This window comes from Ambystoma mexicanum, chromosome 14 (genome assembly GCF_040938575.1).
Source record: "Ambystoma mexicanum isolate Mex_15411 chromosome 14, UKY_AmexF1_1, whole genome shotgun sequence".
NCBI lineage: Eukaryota > Metazoa > Chordata > Amphibia > Caudata > Ambystomatidae > Ambystoma > Ambystoma mexicanum.
In genome coordinates, this window is record NC_090940.1 from 538,933,953 (window position 1) to 538,946,739 (window position 12,787).

The 12,787-nt window shown below is 48.2% G+C and overlaps 1 protein-coding gene across 22 annotated transcripts in view; it reads right to left on the reverse strand.

Annotated features, from left to right (window-relative positions):
• Positions 1–452: 452 nt before the first annotated feature.
• The window catches only part of EVL (Enah/Vasp-like), a 965,108-nt gene continuing 952,773 nt past the window's right edge, over positions 453–12,787 (reverse strand). For all 22 annotated transcript variants that reach the window (XM_069637816.1, XM_069637808.1, XM_069637813.1 and 19 more), the window contains one exon: positions 453–1,049. In XM_069637816.1, coding sequence (XP_069493917.1) covers positions 1,012–1,049 — 38 coding nt within the window. In that variant the 3' untranslated portion in view covers positions 453–1,011. The remainder of the gene's footprint in view (positions 1,050–12,787) is intronic.

Sequence of the window (12,787 nt, forward strand, 5' to 3'; positions counted from 1 at the left end):
AGGGAACAACGATTTCTGCAAAAATTGCGCCTGGTCTACATCAATGGGAAATGGAAAGAGAAAATGCTAGGCCACATGTTAAAATTGGGAGCACCACCTAAGGCTGTAAGGAGAACATGGGTGAACATTGAGTTGTGGGAAGGCACGCTTTCGGTGTAAGAATAGAATAATCATGAATACCAATTTCAAATAATGCTTACTTCTCTTTTAAAATACACCACATACAAGTGAATTATTTTAAATTATATTCTAAAATGCTGCTTTTAGAAAAGCTCCCTCCCCTACACCAGCATAGTCCCTATCTGCTGTTTCTCAGATGCTGCTCAGAATTTGCAAACAAAGAGGCCTTGTCATAAAGAATATGCCTGCCTGAACGTCTAAAAAAGTTTGAAGATCAATAAAAGTCTTATTTACAGTACAGCAAGCGAGCAAGGCAACACAAAATGCAGGTGTGTGGACAATAAACAGTTTATTACCAATATGAACACAGATACTGTGGTGCACTGACGTACCATTGTAATATTGTGATAACTCGGAGACACATAAATTGTCATTTGACTATTCATTACCATGTCTCTTGTTTTTTCCGGTGATGCCACAATACATTTCTGTTGGCAAAGGGTCTTCAACATTGCAGACTACCAGTTAAATTACTCTGAAGTCATCTATTAAAAGCAAATGGCTCACATAATTTCTTAATCTACTACTAAAAGAAAAGTAATACATTTAAATAAGCAAATATAAAATACAAAAAGGCTGACGAATCGGATGTGCAATGTCAGGATGAAATCTAAAAAATCTGGAAATTCTTTCATTTGTATATTCTCTTTTAAGACTTTGAAATGAAGCAAATCCAAGGCAGCAAGCTTCAAAGTGTGCTGAGTCTGCTAATAAAAGGGTAAGAACATATACAGTGCCAGTGTCTTCCTCCATCTTGTACGTGACCTTGAGACACACTGAATCTTCTGAGAACCCCTTGTATCTTCCAGAAGTGTGGATGCTGTGTTGTCACTATGTTGTACTGATTCTGCTTAACTCTTGTCGTATTGCTGTAAGAAAAGGCACATGATTAGAATTGCGACGACCGTTTATTGACCCTCTGCAATCGCTACTCAACTGTAATGAAAAACAGACATCACCTCTATACCAAAAACAGCAGTGATGCTTGTGATATTTATAAAGCTCATTCAGCTAATATATACATAGTTCTGACAAAGTGGGAATGATCAAATATGTGCATGTTCCGTATTTTATACAGGATAAACCACCTGTGCACGCAACAATACATTGTGGTATAGATTCTCCAGAGTTTTGTGACATATAGGATTTGGTCTTAAGGTTGATCATTTGATGTTCTTCTCTTGTAGGGAGATCACATATAAACGTGCACACGTTCTTTGTCGTGAGTACGGAGGAACAGTATAAGAAGAATAAAGTAAATGAAAACAGAACTTATGAAGGTTTTGTCAGAAACCTGAGGGTATTCTCCCGAGCAGACCTCGAGAATCCCTTATTCAGGTGGCCAGGGAAGGGCTGATGTCCTCAAATCCCAACCCTGGGGGCGGACGAGAAAGGAAGGATCACCTGGATGAGGGAACCTGAGGTAGTGCTCGGGGAAGAGCCCCAGGTGAGGCACGGTATCACGCCAGGGAGGAGGGTGACGTTCTTGAGGCCATAGAGTATTCCAAAGGCATTTATAGGCTATTCCAAAGTCAACCCGCAAAGTTATTTTCCCTCATCAAGAATCCAACAGTCCCTCATTGGCAATGAAACCAAGTAGGAACCTGAACAAGGTTATTGTGGGGTACTTCATTCCCCAGAGTCCCTACTTTCCGGCTACCTACCCAAGTACTGCCAATCATTCTTTTTCCCGTCCCTCTGATTATCATTTTGCAAATCCCCAGTAGATTGTAACCGAACGCTATAGCTCCCTTAATCCCTCCTACACATTTCACAAACCCTATAATCCTACGCTTCCGAGTACACCATAACCCCTAAGACAAGGGAGATAGTTCCATATGTTTCTGGTTCCCCATCCTGCCCGACAGGATGCTTAGAAACTCTACCCCCCGCCTCTTTTCGTACACGAAAACTTTCTTACACTGTAACAGAAATCGTACTAACACCAGAGCCGTTTGTTTACCTACCACGTCTCAACACACAGGTTCGGCAGAGTCAGGCAATTGACAATAACCACGTACACCTGATGGCCCTTTACCTTCCCCGCAGGGATAAAATGCGGAGCACGAAAGTACACTTCGAGCAAGGCTGAATGCATGAGGAGACAGCTACACCAAACTGCCAGTTCAAACGGAGGAGAAAGGCGGTGAGACCTGGAAGGACGAAGGGGGAAGTGCCCTTGTCCTTTTCAACTCAGACCCATGAAGCCTCCGAAAGGGAAATCATAAGACCAGGAGTTACAGCTGGCGTGGGAACAGCAGATGTCAAAGGTACACGGGGGCCTCCCGCATTGTTAACGCAGGCGGAGAGGCAAGCTGGCTACCGTGGTACTATCCTTCACTCCAGTGTCAGGGTGATTTCCTGGGGGTCGGCAGGGCCGTCCGCGGACCTCCGGTGTTGCGGATGCTCCAACTCCTCCTGTGTCCCAAAGGAGTATGAGGCACACACAAGAGCAAAGAGTCATTGCTGTTTATTGCACAAAACAGACAGGGACAGGTTCTCGGAGCATAGGTGTAGCGCTCACCTGGCTCCCACGGAGGCGCAGGTCTGGTCTGGGTTGCTGGGGCCTCTTCAAACGTGATGCGCAGAATTCGGACCACCGATTGAACAGGACCCCCAAATCTTGCTTGTCTGGCCCGTAGGAATATCCTTCTGCAGATGAGAAAGGGGATTAACTGTCTGCTGAATAGTGTGCGCTTGCTCCCCCCTTTCTCCCTTCGTTCTTCTCTGACTTCCTCCAAAACCCCTGGTTTGAGCTCACCTTATGGTTTGGAAGGATGAATTCTCCATCCTGCTTCTGGTGCAGGGGCGCGCGATCGTCCAGTTACTTCACTGGTTTTCAGAATGGCGCTGGCAAATCCACTTGACTTTTCTGAGCGATACGCCGTAAGTATGAAGATGCAAAAGTTCAAGTGTGAGCCTCCTTTTATGTTGTTTTTCCTAACCTGTGATCTGTCCTTTATTTCAGGTGCAGAACAAAGGCGATGCGTTGAGGGGTTAAATTGCTGGTGGTAAAATCAGGTGAGTTAGCGATGAGGGCGACCCCTCTAAATGTCTTTATAATTCCCCAGTAATGTCTTTTGTCCTTTCCCCATAGGGGCCGGGGTGCGGTACCTGCCAAAGATGCGGTGCCGACCCGAGATGTGGAATGGTTCACCAAGAAAAGCCGGTAAGTAATATGGCTGAAAGTTCGGCTTTCCTCTTGTTTTCCCTTGCTCACCTTTTGTCTCTTCTTCTCTCCCCTAGGTGCAGAGATGTGGCGACCGGTGCTGAGAGCCGCGATGGAGCCGGGCGGCGTCTCGGGAACAGGTGAGTGAAGCGCGGCGCTGCAGCGAGCAACGCAGTGCTTTTAAAATGGAAGTCTTCCTTCAGGAATGCTGGCGTGAAGATTCCGGATGCAGGTAAGAAGTTTGAAATAGTTGTTGGTTTTCACCTTTCTCTTCTCTTATTCCCTTACAGGTGTTCCAGGTTCGAGGCGGGGGTGGCTGGAGTACAGGTGCAGGAGCAGACACGGTGAGCGTTCAGTTGCTGGGATGCAGAACAATGCGAAGCACGTGTGGCTGTCCGGGCGTGGCTTAAATAGCCTTGGAAGAAGTTCCAGGTGAGTATTCTTCCACAGCCCCACCCAAGTAACAAAATAGTTCCTTCAGAAAAATAGTCCCTCCTAAGCCTCATTTGGCTTGGTTCTTCATGCAGCATGGTCTGCATCAGGTGAGTGTGCAGCATGGTCTGCTTCAGGTAAGTGCACCAAACACTTCCCCTTATGAGCCTGGCGCCTATGGCGCCAGCACTGATGTCCAACATGAGCCTGGCGCCAACGGCGCCAGGACAGAATCCAAAGAGCCCCTATAAAGGGCCGCTGGGCTTTTACCCGGGGGCGTGATGCCTGCTCCCAGGGGTGCTGGGCCTGGCCTGGTGCTCCGGGGGTAGACATGACAGCACTCCCCCCACCCCCCAAGGTCGTTTCCCCAGGAGGTTTCGGTTTGTTCGGGAAATTCCGATGGAACCTTCTTACTAGCCGAGGTGCATGTACGTGGTCGCTGGGTTCTCAAGATCTTTCCTGAGGCCCGTACCCCTTCCAATCAATTAGATAGAAAAGTTTTGATTTTGAGATCTTAGAGTCTAAAATGTTCTTCACCTCGAATTCAGGCTCTCCATCTATCTGGATTGGTTCTGGTGGCTTTATTAATCTGGTTCCTGGTTGCACTGGTTTCAAAAGCGACACATGAAAAACGGGGTGAATCCGCATGTTAGCTGGTAGATCTAGCTTGACTGCCACTGGGTTAATTATAGCTTTGATCGAGTAAGGGCCTAAATACCTTGGATTAAAAGTCTGAGGTCCCTTGAGTGATAAGTGTTTGGTAGCCAACCATACTTGATCCCCTATTTGGTATGGAGGCGCCTCCTTTCGATGCAGATCCGCATTCTTTTTGTATTTCTCTTTCGCATTTTGTAAGCGTGCAGTAGCATCCTTGAAGGCTTGAGTAATCGTAGAATGCAAATGGTCCACTGCGGGCATTTCGAGGCTCAAAGGTGAGTCCAAGTCTGAAGTACGAGGGTGATGTCCATATAGGGTATAAAAGGGGCTCTGACCAGTTCCAGAGTGTATCGAGTTATTGTATGCATATTCAGCCACCCATAAAATGTCCTTCCAATTACCCTCCGATTGGTGCAACATACATCGTAGATATTGTTCAAGGGTCTGGTTCGTTCTCTCCATCTGACCATCGGTCTGTGGGTGGTGGCTGGTTGAGAGTCTTATGTCGATTTGTGCCAGTTGACAACACTTTTTCCAAAAATGAGAAATAAACTGGCTTCCCCGATCGGAGATTAGTATGGACGGGAATCCATGCAGACGGATGACATTTTCGAGGAATTCCTTGGCAAGAACAAAAGCTGAAGGTAATCCTTTCAATGGAATAAAATGGGCCATCTTGGAAAATAAATCCACCACCACAAGAATAGTATTGTATCCATTACAAGAGGGCAGGTCCGCGATAAAATCTAGTGACAAGGTGTGCCAAGGTGCCGGTGGAATGTCTAAGGGTTGAAGAAGACCGGCGGGTTTTGTTTTTTGACCTTTGTTTTGGGCGCAAACTCCACAGGACATCACGAAAGATTTAATATCCTTTCGCCAGGACGGCCACCAGAATTGTCGTTTAATTTTTTCCTCCGTTTTGGCAATGCCAGGATGTCCTTCCATCAGAGTATCGTGATGACGGGAAATAACCAGTTCTTGCAATTCCTTTTCTGGCAAAAATAAACGTCCTTGGAAGTAAGGTAAGCCCTCATTGATTGAAAAGGCAGACCCCCTTTTGATCCAATCCTGCAAGGCTGAAGAGTCCAGGAATAGTTTTACCCGTGCTTGAATGTCTTCAAGGGTTTGTAAAGTGGTTATCCCCAAGATTCTTTGTTCGGGAATTATCGGCACAGGTTCTGAGTTTGTGTCCATTTCTCCCATTCCAATTCGAGATAGCGCATCCGCGTTGCCATTCTTACAGCCGGGACGGTAGGTGATTACAAAATCGAACTCAGCAAAGAATAAAGCCCATCGGAGCTGTCGTGAAGACTGAGCCTTGGCAGTTTTTAAATATTGTAAATTTCGGTGATCAGTGATCACGGTGATGGTATGCCTGGCGCCAAGAAGATAATGCCGCCAAGCCTTAAAGGCGGACTTAATGGCTAATAATTCCTTATCGGTGATTGCATAATTTATCTCCGGAGGCGAGAACTTTCTGGAACAAAATGCTACGGGGTGCAGTTGGTTGGTTTCGGGGTCTCTCTGAGACAGGACAGCTCCCATGGCTAAGCTGGATGCGTCGGTTTCGACTATATATGGGAGATCAGGACGCGGGTGTTTCAAAATAGGTGTGGACGTAAATTTAGCTTTTAATTCCTGAAAGGCCTGTTCAGCTTCCTCGGTCTATTCAAAACGTTTATTCTTCCGCAAGAGTGCAGTGATGGGTTGCACCACCCGTGAAAATTCCGGGATAAACCTGCGATAAAAATTGGCAAAACCAAGCATGCTTTGGACACCTTTCACTGAACTAGGTGATGGCCATTTGAGGATGGCATCCACTTTCCGTGAGTCCATTCGGACCCCTTTAGGTGTCAGGATGAATCCAAGAAACTCAACCTCGGTGGTATGGAAAACGCATTTTTCCAGCTTTGCAAACAGTTTGTGCTGGCGCAATTTCTCAAGGACGGCCCTGACATGTTTTCTGTGATCAGATTCTGAAGAGGAGTACACCAGAATGTCATCGATATACACGACAACACAGACATCGATGAGTTCCCGAAGGACATCGTTCATGAAGAATTGGAAGGCAGCAGGCGCGTTGCACAACCCGAAAGGCATCACCTGGTATTCGAATAGTCCATATTTTGTACGGAAGGCTGTTTTCCATTCGTCGCCTTCTTTTACTCGTACCAGATGATAAGCCCCCAGGACATCTAACTTGGTGTATATGCAAGCGTCCTTCACCTGGTCAAGGAGTTCAGGGATCAGAGGCAGAGGATAACGGTTTTTAACAGTTATCTGGTTCAATGCGTGGTAATCGATACAAGTTCTAAGGTCGCCTTCTTTTTTTGGCACGAAGAACAAAGCCAAGGATGCCGGAGACTTTGACGGGCGAATGAAACCATTGGCTAGGTATTGGTCTAAATATTGTCTCAAATGCAGATTCTCCGGCTCAGTAAGGGCATAAATCCTGCTACAAGGGGGTTGTGCACCGGGCACCAGATCGATTTGGCAATCGTACGATCTGTGAGGAGGTAACGTGTTGGCCTGTTCCTTTTGGAAGACGTCCTGAAAGTCTTGGTATTCCGGAGGTAGTTGAATGGAGACAGAGGTTACTGAGGCTAGACTGATCTTCAGATTTTCTGGGTAGCAGGTTCGTGCACACTCCGGAAAGGTTATTCTCTTCGCTCGCCCATCAATTCGAGGATTATGTGTCTCTAACCAAGGGATTCCGAGAATAACCTGAAACTGTGGAGCCTTGATTACATCAAACACAACTGCCTCCCGATGGCCGTCCGGACCTACAAGTGTTACCTCAGCTGTGGAATGTGTTACCGGTCCCGAGGCAATTTCGGTTACATCGACTGTGGTGATGACATCTTTGCTGGTTTTAGGACGCAGAGGGAGGTTAACCCTGGAGACCAATTCATGATCCACGTAGTTTCCTATAGGCCCACTATCGATGTATGCCTTTATTGAATGCAACTGCTTAGGCTGTTCCGGATCTACGAGGACCATTGGCACAGTGAAATGCGAGGTCTGAGAGTTCGTTTTCAAGCTCGGCAAGCGGACCCCTACGCTTGTCGGGCGGGGTCATTTCCCGATACAGAGGTTTCATGGATTTTATCTGCGGCTCCTACCACCTTTCTGGGCGGCCTTGCCGGGCAATCTTGTAAAAAGTGTCCAGAGGATCCACAATAAGTGCATCTGCCGTTTTCTTTCATGTTCCTTTTGCGTTAAAGGTCCTTTAACTCCTCCGATTTGCATTGGCTCAGAGGCTTCAGCCCCCTTGAGGTTAGCGTGGGTCTTGACTAACACCCGGGTCTCAAACTTGGACCGATCTGCTTTTCTGTTTTGCAGTCTGTGATCCAATTGGACCACTAAGTCTATATATTCTGAGCACTCTTGGGGCGGATTTACAACTTGGGCCAGGACATCTTTAAGTTCTCCGCGTAGACCTCGATAAAATAACGTGATTCTTTTATCCTCTGGCCACCCAGTTTCCACAATTAGTCTATTAAAGGTTGCAATGTAGGAAAGAAGGTCTTGATTGCCTTGTCGCAGAGATAGAAGTTCGTCATCTAGAGCCTGCCCCTGGGAGTGACGAGCAAATAACCTTTCCATGCTTGCTTGAAATCTTTGAAAATCACGAAGAATCGGGTCATCTTGAGTTACCAGTGGAACTGACCAATCGGCAGCACTGCCGCTGAGATATGACAATATAAAGGCTACCTTGGTCTGGTCATTAGGGAAGGCCCCAGGTCTGCACAGGAAATGCAAACGACACTGATTCATGAATACAGCGAACCGTTTGGGGTCCCCAGCAAAGCGTTCGGGTGGGGCCAACGGCATGTTTCCAGGTAGATTAATCTGCACCGGGTTACTGGAAAGCACAGGAGCGGGGTTCCCTCCGGAACCGGGTAAAGGAGTTTGTCCAGCTTGACCTTGCAAAAGCTGTCTAGCCAGGTCATCAGCTCTTTCCTTTGTTACAATCACTTCCCTCCTGAGATCATTAGTCTCTTGACGAGCGGCGTGTACTTCGGCCCGTAATTCCCCCAGTAGTTGGGCCAACTGGTCAGTCTCAGAAGTTTCCATAGCGCCTGGGTGGGAATTTGTAGGAAGGCTTCGCGTTCTGTAACGCTCACCTGGCTCCCACGGAGGCTCTGGTCTGGGTTGCTGTGGCCTCTTCAAACGTGATGCGCAGAATTCGGACCACCGATTGAACAGGACCCCCAAATCTTGCTTGTCTGGCCCGTAGGAATATCCTTCTGCAGATGAGAAAGGGGATTAACTGTCTGCTGAATAGTGTGCTTGCTCCCCCCTTTCCCCCTTCGTTCTTCTCTGACTTCCTCCAAAACCCCCGGTTTAAGCTCACCTTATGGTTTGGAAGGATGAACTCTCCATCCTGCTTCTGGTGCAGGGGCGCGCGTTCGTCCAGTTACTTCACTGGTTTTCAGAATGGCGCTGGCAAATCCACTTGACTTTTCTGAGCGATATGCCGTAAGTATGAAGATGCAAAAGTTCAAGTGTGAGCCTCCTTTTATGTTGTTTTTCCTAACCTGTGATCTGTCCTTTATTTCAGGTGCAGAACAAAGGCGATGCGTTGAGGGGTTAAATTGCCGGTGGTAAAATCAGGTGAGTTAGCGCTGTCTTTATAATTCCCCAGTAATGTCTTTTGTCCTTTCCCCATAGGGGCCGGGGTGCGGTACCTGCCAAAGATGCGGCGCCGACCCGAGATGTGGAATGGTTCACCAAGAAAAGCCGGTAAGTAATATGGCTGAAAGTTCGGCTTTCCTCTTGTTTTCCCTTGCTCACCTTTTGTCTCTTCTTCTCTCCCCTAGGTGCAGAGATGTGGCGACCGGTGCTGAGAGCTGCGATGGAGCCGGGCGGCATCTCGGGAACAGGTGAGTGAAGCGCGGCGCTGCAGCGAGCAACGCAGTGCTTTTAAAATGGAAGTCTTCCTTCAGGAATGCTGGCGTGAAGATTCCGGATGCAGGTAAGAAGTTTGAAATAGTTCTTGGTTTTCACCTTTCTCTTCTCTTATTCCCTTACAGGTGTTCCAGGTTTGAGGCGGGCGTGGCTGGAGTCCAGGTGCAGGAGCAGACACGGTGAGCGTTCAGCTGCTGGGATGCAGAACAACGCGAAGCACGTGTGGCTGTCCGGGCGTGGCTTAAATAGCCTTGGAAGAAGTTCCAGGTGAGTATTCTTCCACAGCCCCACCCAAGTAACAAAATAGTTCCTTCAGAAAAATAGAACCCCTCCTAAGACTCATTTGGCTTGGTTCTTCATGCAGCATGGTCTGCATCAGGTGAGTGTGCAGCATGGTCTGCTTCAGGTAAGTGCACCAAACACTTCCCCTTATGAGCCTGGCGCCAGGACACAGTCCAAAGAGCCCCTATAAAGGGCCGCTGGGCTTTTACCCGGGGGCGTGATGCCTGCTCCCAGGGGTGCTGGGCCTCGCCTGGTGCTCCGGGGGTAGACATCATGACAATAGGTACCCAAGGAACATCTCAGCCGTGATGGGCTCGCTGGCCCTTTTTCTAATCGGATGACGCCGCTACGTGCGTCACCTGGGAAAACTAGCCCCTAAACCTAACGCTTTCTGGGTTGGTTCCCCGAGTGGTAGGGTCAGTATAGGGGAAAATATTAGTGGTGGAGAAGAGGTCAGGTGGTACACTTGGGTCGTCCCTAAAAATGGCTACATAGAAAGTGTTACATGAAGAAAGTTAGTGATTGGTTGAATTATAGTGCCGTCAGTGGTTAGCCCCTCGTATTCGGATTAGGACATCCGCGAGCCCCCAAGCCTGGGTCCATCGGCGTTCCCAGCTCGTGATGTACCCGACGTTGGCAACAATGTATGACTATGTGTCAGTGGCGGACAATGGACAGGTCTTACTACTGGCTATTGGGTGCTCCCTTCCCATCGCTGCCGGTGTCCAACTTGTAACTTCGTTGTTGCAGTCCGGGTCCCAGACGTGGGACCCCAGAGCTTCTCTGGTCCTTGGAGCTTGGCATTGTATCAGGTCGGCCTGGTCACGTGTTGGGAGACCGTGGCTGAAGCAGAATTATGGGTATTTGATTTGTATTGCGGCTCCGAGGAGTGTTTAGCAGTGGCAGGTGTAACCTTGGCGCTGGGAGCGCGGCGTTTAGATTGCAGCTTCGTGTCCTTGGCTGAGGGGCTTCCGTCGGGGTTTGCTCGGCATGATCAGCACCTTGCAGCTCTGTCTGAGCTGCTCCAGGCCTGGGGACTCTAGTTTGCGGCCTACCTTGGCCTAGTCTATGGGTGGCAGCATACAGTCCATAACACGGGGGTCGCAAGGTGCGACTGGGGTCCTTATATATTAGTCCATCTGCAGGGTGACATCTTCAGAGTTTTTAGTAGCGAAAGCGTCTGCAAGCATATACACAAGCTCTTCTGGCATCTTGCGTTTCTGCGGTGCAGTAGTTGGCCTATGTGAAAAATAACAACGATGCATGTGTGTGAGTGTGAGCGGTCCTCTACGTCATAGCACCGAGCATGTTCTTCGTGTGGGTTGGTGTGTGTCTGATCCAGGTGCTTGGTGTCACGTGTGTCCTTGTCCGTTGGCTATGTCGTCATGTCATCTCCAGCAATGGCGATACTGGTGGGTGACGTCTAATCAAGTTGGTCCATATGGTCGGCCTCAGCTCCACCCGAGGTCCCACCACGTGCCTTGGGTAACGCGCAGCTGGCCTTGGTGTGCGGTGTGTGGCCACGGTGGATCTTGACGTCCGGGGCAGCAGTGGGAGCACTGAACTCATCCCGCGGTGGGAGCTTAGATCGTGACATCATAGGCCATGGTCTGGACGGAAATCCGGGGAAGGGATCATCCCATTTTCCCTCTTCACCAGAGATCAGAGAAGCCAACGGGTTCAGCACAGCCGGTGAGTAGGAGGAAGCCGATAGCAAACTGAACTGTGTTGAGGCCAAGGTTGCAAGTAGCAACATTTTGAATGCATGGAATTTGCAAGAGTACAAACTTGTGTGTGCGTTTGAACTTTAAAGAAAGCCCAGTTGAGGTCCAGGTGCAGAGGGGTCCGGCGCCATGTGGGTGATCCTTCGAAAGGCTCTGACTGAGGCCTGTTTTTGAAACTAAAAGAAACAGAAGACCGTAGGAAAGGGTGGCGTGAAGGGTTAGAGTGGTCCTAGTAGAGTTACGTCAAATCCTGTGTACAATCGAAAGTCTCTGACCCGTTTACGACTGAATTGTGATAATTGGCAAATGTGAACCTGAAAGAGGGCTACTGAGAGAAAGCTAGGAGAAATAAACCCTGCTTACTGATGAAACTGAGCAATACATGAACTGTATTAGGAATACATTAACTGTGTTAAAGAAAGGCCGCAGTGAACCCGATGGAGGGAGGCCCAAGCTGTCAGAAGGATTTGAGCCCGGCAGAGGGAGATCCAAGGGGCAAAGAGCAATCGCCCAGATAACTTTTGTTTATTTGTTTACCGTTTTACGAAAAGAAGTAAAGAATAATTTGAGAGGCCGTATTGAACCTCACGAGGGAGGCCTAGTTGACAAAGAGGACATGAGCCCGGCGGAGGGAGGTCCTAGAAGCGAAGAGTAATCACCCAAGGTGCAAGAACACAGAGAGAACTTTTGTTTGTTACTTTGAATCAGCAAACCTTCCAAGGCAAGAGACTATTGCAGGAAAGAGACTTAGCCTATGAAGGGGTTTGATATCGTGGAACTAAACTATGATTTCATGCTGGAGAGGCCCAGGAGTGTGCTGTGCTCAAGAGTCCTGACATATCGTGTCAGAGGTGGGATCTGACTCAACTGAAACAAATTGTGGACTCTACCACACTGGCGACCAGAGTTCCAGAAAAGCCAGCCCCAAGGAAATCGATCCGCCTCATGGGGACTAAACATTTAGAGTGGGTGTTACCTTTCACCCTTTAAAGCCCCAAGCAATTGTAACTGAACGGAAAACAGAAGAGGGCAATAGTTATTACCTCCGATATCCCCAAAGCTATCTGATACCAGGGAGAGATAAAATGGTGGTCTCTCTGGACTTAGATGGGTTGTTCTGCCACCTCAGCCCTCATTGTGATACCCCACAAGAAAATAGATATAGAGATCTTTCCCCTCGTATCGTGCGGAGACGAGCTCAAATGTGTTCTGCTCAACTTTTCCTCTACTCCTAAAATCATTTTTCGAGGTGAAATACAAGGGACGCTTATATATGAGAACATGTCGAAACCTCCATCCAAGGAGGCTACTACACACGCAAATGAGTTTGATTAGTCTCAGGTAGATCATCCCTTCCTTTCCCCAGAAGATCCAAATCCTGCAAAGCAGGAATTGAAATCCCTAATAAACCACTGTCTCCCCTGGCCTAGGA